The sequence below is a fragment of the Teleopsis dalmanni genome, chromosome 1, assembly GCF_002237135.1.
Source record: "Teleopsis dalmanni isolate 2A chromosome 1, ASM223713v2, whole genome shotgun sequence".
In the NCBI taxonomy this organism is placed as follows: Eukaryota; Metazoa; Arthropoda; class Insecta; order Diptera; family Diopsidae; genus Teleopsis; species Teleopsis dalmanni.
In genome coordinates, this window is record NC_051846.1 from 187,739,194 (window position 1) to 187,751,889 (window position 12,696).

The 12,696-nt window shown below is 26.5% G+C and overlaps 3 protein-coding genes across 4 annotated transcripts in view; all 3 read left to right on the plus strand.

Annotated features, from left to right (window-relative positions):
• LOC119670804 (protein tramtrack, beta isoform) overlaps positions 1 to 235 on the plus strand; it is a 33,823-nt gene extending 33,588 nt beyond the window's left edge. Inside the window, exon 7 of the mRNA XM_038081219.1 lies at positions 52 to 235. Within this exon, the coding sequence (XP_037937147.1) occupies positions 52 to 110 (59 nt within the window). The 3' untranslated portion in view covers positions 111 to 235. The remainder of the gene's footprint in view (positions 1 to 51) is intronic.
• Positions 236 to 1,185: 950 nt separating this feature from the next.
• LOC119670805 (non-homologous end-joining factor 1-like) lies at positions 1,186 to 5,269 on the plus strand. Of its 2 annotated transcripts, none has more exons than XM_038081221.1 (6): positions 1,186 to 1,227; positions 2,861 to 3,012; positions 3,088 to 3,270; positions 3,329 to 3,467; positions 4,086 to 4,338; positions 4,530 to 5,269. In XM_038081221.1, the coding sequence occupies exons 2-6, from the start codon at positions 2,872 to 2,874 to the stop codon at positions 5,053 to 5,055; spliced, it is 1,242 nt and encodes a 413-aa protein (XP_037937149.1). In that variant the 5' UTR covers positions 1,186 to 1,227; positions 2,861 to 2,871; the 3' UTR covers positions 5,056 to 5,269. The 2 variants fall into 2 exon arrangements, with proteins under 2 accessions (XP_037937149.1, XP_037937148.1); XM_038081220.1 differs by lacking the exon at positions 1,186 to 1,227 and adding an exon at positions 2,761 to 2,793.
• A 1,015-nt stretch (positions 5,270 to 6,284) lies between these two features.
• LOC119672568 (trypsin-like) lies at positions 6,285 to 9,929 on the plus strand. The gene is made up of 4 exons (XM_038083650.1): positions 6,285 to 6,513; positions 8,816 to 9,011; positions 9,086 to 9,377; positions 9,440 to 9,929. The coding sequence occupies exons 1-4, from the start codon at positions 6,447 to 6,449 to the stop codon at positions 9,836 to 9,838; spliced, it is 954 nt and encodes a 317-aa protein (XP_037939578.1). The 5' UTR covers positions 6,285 to 6,446; the 3' UTR covers positions 9,839 to 9,929.
• The last annotated feature ends 2,767 nt before the right edge of the window (positions 9,930 to 12,696 follow it).

Below are 12,696 nucleotides of genomic sequence, written 5' to 3' on the forward strand. Positions count from 1 at the left end.
ATATAACTACTATATATAGATAATCTAAACTAAATTATTTATCCCTTACAGAAATTGGTAAAATACGTCCGAAAGATCTCAGTGAGTTATGGGCACGCCCGCAAATCTAAATCTAGACGATATTATAAAAAGGAGTATTATATATAGTTCTTTAGTTTACTTTGCTGTATTATTAACGCATGAATGCATTCACATAAACTGATGGAAAATTTAAAAGACATTCTTGTAAAGACAATTTAGTATTTTTCTTATTATCTAGTGTGAGGCTAGTATAATTTTTATTTTAATATTAAATATATAAATATAATCGTATTATATACAGATATCATGTGTATTAAGTATAATTACTGCAACAATATTTATTTACATTAGTCTAATTTAATAGTTAATTATTTGCTGTTCCATAAGAGAAATATTTGATATTAGGTATATAGGGAAATATGTAAATACATAAATAATTAAATATAAATTCCTTATAAGGTTTTGTGTTCAAAATCTATATTAATTTAATTAATAAAAAAATATATTAACTTAAAAATAGGTTTTAAAATATTATCTTTATAAAGCAATTAATTAAAGTTTCTGTTCCAATAAATAAATTTCGTTTTGTATATAATATATTTAATAAAATTAAATGATATATTTTAAAGTACTTATGTAATAGTTAATTTCTTTATAAGTCTATATGTATAAAACAAATAATATTTAGATAAATTACGTACTTTAAAGAAAATAAAATATTAAAGATCTTAATTTTTTAATCTTATTTTTTGAAATTTGCTTGAATAAAAAAATTTTCGTTTTAGTAAGAAAAACAATATTAGTTCATTTAATTTTATTTAAATACTGGAAAGGAAAAGCAAAAAATCTGCTGAGAATATATAATGATTTCAGGAGTGGTTTACGTCCTGTCTGTGCAATTTTGCAAGAGAGAAGGACCTAAATTTTTCTAGTAACAGTGGAACTATAGGGCTTATGATAATAACAACATTTAAGGAATTTGTTATTTGTGAGATTCAGTTTAATTAGGAAAATTATTTAAAAAATGCTTATATATTGCATTAATAAAAATGTTTCAATACTTTATTAATCAACTTTGCTTTGATAAATAAAATTTTTGTCATTATTTCAAGTTATAGAGTTTTTATTGAAGAAAATATATGTTGATGCTATCAGTTAAAATATATTTTTTTTGCACAATACATTTTAAAAGGATTTAAATTTAAGGTAAGTAATAATTTTAAATAATCTTAAATTGAAAATTATTTTAATTAACACTATATTATATTAAAATATTTATGTTTTGCTTTCTTATGAGAATTTACTCGAGTATCGCGAATTAATATTATTGCTATATTATTTAATTTCGTATTATATATATTAAATTATTTAATATATTTTATATTTATATATTTAATAATTTATCGGATATTCATATAATTGCTATTGCTATGGAGGGTTTAACTATTTATATTGGATTGCAACATTTTTGAATATTTATGAATCTATTTCCAATAAGATTTTCTCTGCCAGATAAATTTAATAATTTTAAAACCCATGCTTTTTCTTCTTTACTCACAAACGCTCTTGTTCTGATTTGACGGTTCGCATAATTCAACTAAGCCAATATTGCCAGATCTGCGAAATCTTTTGAAGTAACAAAACGCTCCCAAATAGTATAGCGACAAATTCTTTGTGTGGAATCAATTTTTCGCCCGATATTAATGCCAACAATCTTATAAAACGTAATTAATTATCTTTTTTTTTGATAAAATACTTAACTTTATTAAATATATTTGTTAAAAATTTTTATTGTAAAGTTTAAAATTCCAAACAAACAATGTAATAAATATATTTTCTTAAACAATAATTTAAGAGCGGGCTTATTGGTCATTTAAATAAAAAACAAACTATAATTTATTATTTATATTTAAAACAAATTATTTTATTAAGAAAGTTTCCGATATTTCGAATATCTTCGATAGTCATCTTCCGGAAAAGTAACGTATATACAATGTAAAATTTATAAAAGTTACAAAATTAATAAGAAAATCATATAATAAATACAATAATAATAATAACAATAACAAAAACAAAACAAGATAAAAATTATAAAATACATATTCTCTTTTTGTTTTTGTTGTTGTTATTATTATCATTGTATTTATTATATGATTTTCTAATTAATTTTCACGCGGTAACTTTTACATTGTATATTTATTTCTGTACTTTAATTTTTTTTTTGTGTAATTTGTTTTGATTCTTTGTCAAATATTCGCTCTAAAACTCGTCTGATGTTTGTCACATATGAAATCTTTAATACAGAATGCGTAACATGAAAGCTTCTAATTAACAAATATATTTTGATTTCACATATATACGTGTATATAACCTGTAGTTTCTGAAAAAAATATGTTACACATTTATTAAAATACAATAAAAACGAATATCTTATAAGAATGTATTTTGTGATGTAGTGTAGAGAAGTTAAAACCATTGTTGCTTTTATAGTACAACGCTATATAAAGTAAACTCGGTCGATATATATTTCAAATAAATTATGCTTTGATTATTATTATTATTAAAAATTATATTGATATATAAATTCCGCATACAAGCACAAACGGTATGCATACGGTAGCACAAACAGTGCTGCCAGCTCCAAAGGCAATTTCTTAATATTCGCTTCAATCAGACTTTTCACTTGTCACTTTGACATTTATTTTACTTCTTACTAAACAATAAATGTATTCATACATTTAAAAATGTGGATAAAACATAAAATAATTCATGGTAAGACATATAAAACATACAAATTGGAATATATATGTATTTAAAAAATTTAATATTCCTTTTCTAGTTGGAGCCAGCATGGCTAACATTAAAACTGAAAATGGTCAGTTTATAATGTTTTGTGTTGTAAATGGTGATACAATGGAATACAAAGCTACCAACATGGATGAGACTTATGCTGAAAAATTAAAAATCTCTGAAGTTATGAATCGCGTTAAGGTTTGACAAAAGCAATATTAAAATAATTAATTAATTTATTTATAATTATGAAATTATTGTTTACTTTCTTTAAAGGAGTTGAACAAACGTATACGCTTTGATGAAAAAACGGTTTGTGACACATTGACACAGCGACAACCGGATGATGAAATTTGGTTAGATGAGCATGATGATTCGAAAGGTTTGAAATTAAAATATATGATACGTAAGTGTCCATTTAACTTTAATTTCTATCTCAAAAAGCAAGCTGAAGAGGAGGTAAGCTATTTTAGTTGTATTTTCCAATCGCATGTCATTAATATGTTTTCCTCTTTAGCATAAATATTCATTGATGGTGCCACTCTTTAAAACCATTGCCAGTTTAAGCGAGCAAATTGTTGAGTTGAGAGACGCTGTTACACGTAAAGATGTTGAAATTCAGCAGTTTAAGAAAGAAGGTGCTATTTTAAAGAGAAGTAAGTTTTTATGATATTAATTTCTATAGATTTATATATTATATTTTGTGTGGTTGGCTATATAATAGACTTAACAACTTTTTCGTGCAGCAAAACCTGTTATGTTAGTTTATGCTATAGTCACGTGCTAAACAGTTACTTGTTAGGCATAATTTGTTTATTTCCAATTGCTCTGTGCTCCTACTGCAGCTGTATTATTTATGATGTCGTGCCTCTCTTTACCGTTTCGAATGAGAGTCTTATTGACTTAAATTCTAAACTTTTTTTATATCGACTTACTTGGATTGTTTTAAACACTGCATCGAAATATGATCCATATTTTAGAGGCTTTTAAGTGCATCACAATAATAATTTACTATAATTTAGAGCTAACATTGTAAGGAATGATTTAATTATCCAATTTTTATATTGTCACAGTATTTTTTACTTTTTTTTATATGAATAATACAAAGCATGTTAATTTGTTATAAAACATCCTGTGTATGTATTTATAAAAGATTATTGAACTAGCAAAAGATCTAGTTAGAATTTGAGGACTACATTTATAAATTCTAGTCAGAATCTAGTTGAGGTTTGTGGAATACATTTATTATTTAAATTTATATTTTGTATTTTTAGCTACTGTTGCCACATCAATGTTTAACTTCGATGACTTTGATAAGAAGTATGACGAGTGTAATAAACTAGCAAAGGTGTTGGAGCCAGTTGGGTTGCTTTTCATTGAACAGTTACAAAACAGTACTGAACTGGAGGCAGTATCAAACTCTGATGTTGTAATGGTTGAAAAAAACTGCGAATCACCTAAAAACTGTGAATCACCCAAAAAGAGTGAAACTCACAAAAAAGAGCAAAATAAAAGTCCAAAGGATAGGTAAGCTTGTATACAAAATAGTATATACTGTGAAAATTATCTTAAACGAACACTGGCTGGATCAGAAAGTCTAATTGCATAATTAAGAAATATATGCATAATTAGACAATTTGTTTAACAGAGCTTTCGCCGTATATTTATAATAAGTATGAAATTTCAAATTTTTAAATTAAATTTTATATTTTTTATAGAAAACGCACTGCTATGGCTAGAAAGCAAAAGTTACTAAGTCGTCAATTACAATCACGAAAACAAAATTTAGATTACGAAAGTAGTCAGAGTTTTAGTCAAAATTCAATGGACATACAGGTTGAAACAAAAGAATCAAAATCAAGTACAGAGATAAGAGAAGATGTTATATCAACACCACGTAAGAGAAGAAAAGTTGCTGAAAGTAAATTACCAGAATCTGATAGCGATGAGATTTCTGATGAAGTGCTTAATTGTAAAACTCCTAATAGAACTTTAAATAAAAAAATAAATGGGAAGAAAGTTGGAAAACGTGAAAGTACTGCATTATATCTTTCTGAAGATGAAAGCAGTCAAGTTCAATCACCTGTTCGAAAACGTGTAGCACCTCAGGTCTCCAATTCAACAACTTCTGCGGAAGAAACAACTGATGAGGATAAGCAAAAAGATATTGAAAACATTTTACTACGTTTGCAAGAATTAAACAGAACGCGACGTGAAGAGTTAAATAAAAATAAAAAAGTTTAAGATAAATACATTTTAGTTTTATATAATACATATTCTATATAATTAAATTATACAGTTTAAGTATTTATTTTTGAAAAAATTTGAAATTGAAAGTTATTACAAAAATTTATTTATATAAATCTTAAAAAAATATATATGTATAAATTCAATATGAGTCAATTGAATTAAATTAAATAAATGTAATAACTTTTAACGCAAATTTTTGTATACATTTCAACTTTAAAGTTTATATGAAAATTTATTTTTTTATATGCTATTTTGTATTATATAATAACAATATGTATATAATATATATATATATAATATTATACTAAATAATATATATAAATAATATATATATATATAAATATATATAATATATATAAATATATAATATAATATATATATATATAATTATATATGGATAATATATATATATATAATATATATATATTAATAATATATATATAATATAATTCTAATTATTATAATATATTATTATAGTATATATATATTAATATATTATATATAATATAATATATAAATATATATATATATTAAATATATATATACATATATATATATAATTAATATTAAAATATTATATATATATTATAATATATTTTATATATATTATACATAAATTAAAAATAATTCATATTATAAATTAATATATATATATTAAATTTATATATATATGTATACATTAATTGTATATATATAATATGCATATATATTAAATATTATATTATTTATATATATTATAGATAAATATATATAATATGACTATATATATTATACATAATTATATCCTCCATATGACTACAATACTATTTATATGCTGTGTATGGTCTATATGTGTATATTGTTTTATAATATTTGATATAAAATTTTATTGTAATATAATATAAAGAATATTCTTATTAAACCAAATAATGAGTTCATTTATTGTTACTGATTTTTGTTTATAGTACAAAAATATTTTTTTTATATATATATGTGGAACATATTAATTTGTTATTAGTTTTATAATAATAATTAATTATTTAAATAAATTATACAAAACTGCAGTAACAAAATTAGTCAAATGTACATAAAATATATGCGCTAAATTAGAATTAAGTAGAGGATAGACTCTTTTTGTAATTGATAAGATAAAAGAAATTTGTTTAAACACAAATTTAATTGAATCAATCGTAATATTCAATATATTTATACGATAAAAATTTGTTAAATGCGATAAAATTTTTAACAATTAACTAGCAACTTGCTAATGTTAACGGAATGAAAATATATTTCTTAGTGTTGATTCATTCGCAAAAGTCGAACATAATTATATTTGCCTAAATAAACGGAAGTATTTCTTTTCACTTTTTAACTATCGAAGATATATAATTTTTACTAAGTGTAAAATGAATTCTTCTATAATAATATCTATTCTTTTTTTATTGATATGCAATTTAATATTTGTTTATACAAGTGAGTAAATAGTCATTGAGTTTAGTGCAACTTTGTGTAATAAAGCGCCAATCTTGTGAAGTAAACGCTTATTTTATTTATAACAATGCTTTATAATTCTTTGCTTATAAAATAAATTTTGTAATTAAACGAAATTGTTTTTTATTACACGCTTATTATCATATACTCTTAAGGTGTATTTTTGTGGACTGTCTGACAGTATAATATCCTGCGTAACTTTGTGAATTCACAAAGCGTAACTGTTGGTGGATCTCACGTAGTTCTGCTTTCTCAAGATATCTTATTACAAAAGTTAAGTTAGTTTAACTATTGTAGCTCTATGGTAATCTAATGTGACTAGCTTAGATTTGTTCTACATATTTACATGAAAAACTCAAACCTCCGCGCTGAGTGATATTTATTCTGCCCGGATTATTTTATTACTCCAAGGGTTTTAAAAAATTTATAAATTATGTATAATATGTGCGAGTGTGCGATTAAATAATGTATAAAATGTTATATTAAAAAAGGATATTTCAACTTTATCCAGACGAATTTGGTAGATACTTTTTTAGAAGCAAACTGAGTCATCAATGTTATAAATTTTACCATTTTGTCACTGGTATTAATATCAACTGAGTCGTGTAAAATCTAAAAATTTTATGAGTAATAGGAAATTTGGTTGGACGTAAAAAGTTTTAGGTTAGGTAAGCTTCGTTATAACTCCATTTTTCATCCTTTTTTAATGAATAATTCTACTCGGTGGGTTCTAATAAAGTGATGCCATGGCATTAACGTTGCGAGTTATAAGATGAGCTACAATAAATGTTTCCATTATGACTAAATATGTCATATTTGTTTATGTATTTCAGAAGGAAATACCAAAATTTGAAAACCGTACCTTAGTTGTCTTTATTCGGCCAGGAATATTCTAGAGATTGAAGTCAGTTTAGTCTAAGACGAATACATTGAAGGCAATTAATGGATTTAACCTCTTCATTATGGCAATACATCACTGGTAAAAAACATCGCAATAGGCAATAATACTGTTTTATTAGTATTCCACAAAAATCTTGGGGGCCCCTTTTCTGACCGATCTGACTGATCTGTCATCCTACAATGTGAGGGACCTAGCTAGATTCATAGAACTGTCGGGCTGGTTTTCTTTCACCTAATGGGGGAGTCGTTGGTCGTATACAGATCACCTTATCTATATACGAACATCGCTCTTTCCTTGTGGTACCACAACGGGCCATTATTTGTGCTTAAGTGGGCTTTTTCTTGGTAAACAGGGCCGCCACTCCAACCAACCAACCATTAGTATTCCAGAATGTTTCAGCATGTTTGTTGAAACCTAATAGATATTTTTGTATATAATGTATACCATAGAATCCTAGCAACATCACGACTTTCACGAGTAATACACAAGTCTTTCACTTTAATAGTGAATTTATACATGCTCCTAATCAAACTGTACATCGGGGCTTATATTGAGAGGTATTGATCACAATTTATCTAAAAAAACACTTGTGCGTAAGATACGGTTTTGAAAATGTCGATGTGGCATAAAAACAGTGCGAAACATGGACTAACAGTACAGATACGAACTAAATCATTATTTCAAACAAATGAGGTTTAACTTTATTAATTGAAATATTGTATGAGGATTTGAAGAGAATACTCTTTAATATTTTTATAATTTTTCCACACAAGTTAGATAGGTGAAGTAGAACGAAATCAAAATCTCAATTAACTAGAAACCCGTTTGGTTCCATAAGAAATATTCGCAGTTTTGGTGAGAAGATTGTCTATTTTATTACTAGCCGGCGGTTTAAAGATATTTAAAGAAAATCGCACATATTTACTTATGCTTGACTCTAGATTAATCTTGACACTGACACAATAGATATTCTGGCGAACCCAGAATATGTCAGAGAATGTCAAACAGTATGAGCTTAGACATTTATATGGTTGTTTTAAACTTATTTAATATTAGAAATTTGAAATTATATTTGTTAGATCTGTAAAAATAATTTAGTTCTTCTGCTCTTTGCGAAATTGAAATCCATATATCTCGGAGTTATGAATTATATATGGTTGTGATTGATTATAAAACTCAATAAAACATTTATCATCCGTATGAAAAAAATTAACATTCTGGTATCATTTATGTATAGGTTAGCTTTAGTCTGGTACACCAGAGCTGACTTAAGCAGAAATAATAGTGACATTCACAACAAAATGTGAAGTACCACAATTAAATTAAAAGTATTTAAAAAATTTTCAATAAAATAATTAATTAATTTATTAATTTCATTCATAGCAACACCGACTAATGTTAGTAAGGAAATTGATCCTAAAATAATTGGTGGGTCAGCTATTGAAATAACACAAGCTCCATGGCAAGTATCTGTTCGTCTAAAGGCAAATGATGATATATATTTTGGTTCAGGTCACATATGTGGTGGTTCAGTGATATCACAGCGTGTCATTGTTTCAGCTGCACACTGCGTTGCCATGTAAGTAAAATGAAGGCAAAGTAATTTATCATATTTTATCTTAAACAAAATAAAATTAATTATTTGTTTTACAGTGAAGGCACAACTCCTCTAGCATTCCGAAGTGCCAGCGAATTTACGTTAGTAATGGGCAGTATATATCTCTATGAACGTACAAAAAATACTCAGCAGTATAGCGTTTTGGAAGTGTTAACACATCCAAATTTTAATCTCACTACTTTGGTCGACGATGTTTCGCTGTTCTTTATAAATGGTTACATACCCATAAATTCACCAACCGTAACGCCAATTGCATTAAATGCTTTGGCTATAACTACAGGTACCTATTGTACTATATCTGGATGGGGAAAGATAAAAGTTTCTTCAGTAAGTTCATACAGTGGACCAAAAGAAAGTTAGTTGAATAAACTTTCAAAAACTTATTTTAGGAAAATCCATCATCTATATTAATGGGTGCAACAGTGCCGATCGTCAGCAATACTGTTTGCGCAACAAACTATGGCAATCTTATAAAACCGGGCATGATGTGCGCAGGTTTTATGCAATCTGGTGGAGTAGACTCTTGTCAAGGTGACTCGGGTGGCCCATTAGTATGTAACAATGTATTAAGTGGCATAGTATCGTGGGGTTATAGCTGCGCTCAGCCCGGTTATCCTGGTGTTTATTCCAACGTTTCGTATTTCAACTCATGGATTAGAACAACGAACTCTTCATTTAATTACACCTATTATAGAGACTCGGCAGTGGGTGTATATAACAATTATCAATTTATTTATATTGGCGTCATAAGTCTTATTGTGAAATTCTTATCCACATACTTTATGTAAATATTTTTGTATTCTATGTACTGCTGTTATTTCGTAATTGCCATACGAACAAGTTCTTATTCATTTGTTAACACCTAAAGGCTTAAAATAGATTTCCTAGTAAAATTTTTATTTGCATTAATACGATTTTTCAATTTAATAGTTTTTTACGGAAACATAATTATCTATTTAAATAAACATTTTTGAAAAGATTGATATGAGTGTATATATAACTGTTGGTGATGTTATCTATATGAAACGCATTCATTAATTAGGATATTAAGAAAGTGATTAGAATTGGGGACTTTTTGCATATTCTGAGAAAACACAAATCTACTCAAACTGTTTTTAACGAGAGTACTATAAAACTAATTTTTTTCAGAGACACATATAATAAAGAAAATATAAGTTTTATTCCAGATCTTTAAGCCGGTTCAAAACTGCTCCGGTTTTAAACCCAAAATACGAGGCTACTATAAAATTAATTTTTTCAGAGACACTTAAATAATAAAGGAAATATAAGTTTTATTCCAGATCTTTAAGCCGGTTCAAAACTGATCCGGTTTTAAACCCGAAATACTAACTTTTTAGTGCGAGTGAACCGAACCATAAACTGGACCATTGGAAACTTATATAAAATCAATGGTTAAGAGTATTCTTAAATAACTCAATCGAATGTTTTAAAAAATGTATTAAATATGAAGGGAAGAAAGATTTTGCAAAATGTTATACTGGAACAACACATCAAGTCTATTGGACTATTGGTCAAGTATTTTCAAAGAATAGTTATAGTCAGTGTACTTTCGCTGAGAAACTTTAGTAACCGAAACAAAAAAAGGTTTAGAAACCGAGCTTCACAATAAAGAATTTGAAATAATTAAAACCATAGTTTAGTAATGTTATACGAAGACTTGTGGTTACAGAATAAAAACTAAGTGAATTATTTTGGCCAATATTTATTCACGGATGCAAAACTTTTGACTTTAAAGCAGAATAACGTAATTCGTTTAAACACATGGGGAAAAAGGAACGTTAAATAGGAGATTTAATGATCCAGCGAGAGTGGAAACAGCACATTACCAAATAAGAACAAATACTTAAATTGTGATTTTATTCGAATATATAAGCTTGTTAACCCAAATAAAATTTTAGGAAATTCTTTGGTTTAGCTATGTAGCACGACAAATACTCCAATAAATATTAAGTATATGAACTTCGAATTTTTTAATTCAGTAAATAATGGCGGTACACTTCCGACCCCGTTGAGTTAATAAGGTAAGGAGTTTCTTAAAACGGATTTGTGTCAATGACTAGAATTTGTGAATTTGTGTCAAGCTATATTTTTACGAAATACCATAGAGGATTGATGAAAAAAATATTGCCTTTGCATACCAATAGCCTATGTTGTCTGTGCGGAAGTCTACAGTATCACTTTCACAGAAAATTATTAAAATCAAGCAAAATATGTGCCCTCTAGGTAAGGGGCGTATACAGAAACTCACTAAAAAAGATTTTTATGAAGTTCAAAGTTGTTATGAAAACATTTTACGACAATAAACTCCATTTTAGATTACTTCTTTGGATTTCTCCATTGTATACTCCATTGCTGTTTCAAGAATTTTTAAGAAATACATAAAGTTCAAATTTGTTGGTATTACAGAATCATTTCAATAAATGGAGCTGGAGAGCAAAATCATAACAACACATAACAAATAAAAAAATTCGGAATCAATTAAAATATAATTCATTTCAGTGGCTTAAAACTTGAAATTTAGAGTTTGGAATAATGTTTTTAGTTTAGAGCAAAAAATTCTAAAATAGAGCACTTTATAGCTATTGATCGGTGTAAAACACATTGCTTCAGTTCAATGAATTAATAATTTTAATATGATTCAATAATTGGAAAATAATCTGAAGTGCATAGTTATAAAGCAAATATTGCTGTAAGTCATTTTTAGATTAAACTATTTATAAGTATATAAAATATGAATCGATATTATTATTATTGTTGCTTTGGGATGTGACTCTACGACCGTCGGGTCTATTGTGCCCCCTTATGGGTTTAGACTAAGTTTCTAAGCGCTATTGTATTGATAGAAATAAATAAAAAACCTACTCTATATAGTTTTATTGCCTCTTCCGTAAGGGTATACATTCACAGGTGTCTATTCAGTATGTGCATTAGCGCAGCATGCTCTCACAGCACATATGTGGCTGATTCTTCATTCTCTTAGTAGATCCGTATATATACCAAATCTCGTAAAGTGGTATTTTAGTTTACAGTGTCCTATTAAGATTTTTCTAATGATCTTAAGTTTTTCTTTTGATAGGTTCATATAATTTTGGACCTATCTCCTATTGTTATAGTTTCTAATAAGTGATTTAAATTGTGTTGATCTTGGTATATTATTTCAGCAATTATTTTTGTTCTGGTTCTCTTTTATTTTTATCAGAGAAAGGAGAGTACTGTGTTCCAATCCACAGAAATTTCATTGATACAAGGTATATTTTTTGAATAAATTATTGATTGACTATATATTTGGGAATTTTTATCAAAACTTTATAATTATCTTTCTTAATTAGGTAAAATAAAGCAAATTTTATTTAATAGGTCGTTTATTTTTTTAATTCCTTAAAACTCAGTTGATACTCAACAATTGGCAGTACATTTCAAAGCAATAGGATTGGAACGTAAAGACATTGTTTAATAAATAGGTGTATATTTTTTTTTATATAATAAAGTAATTACAAAAGCATTGAAAATATATTCTGTTCTTATCATGAAAGTAAATAATGTGTCCTCGGCGTTGTTAAATTGATAGTTTATAAATGAAATCGTTAGTTTGGTTCCGATCTATTGTGTCACCTCACAAAGTTGT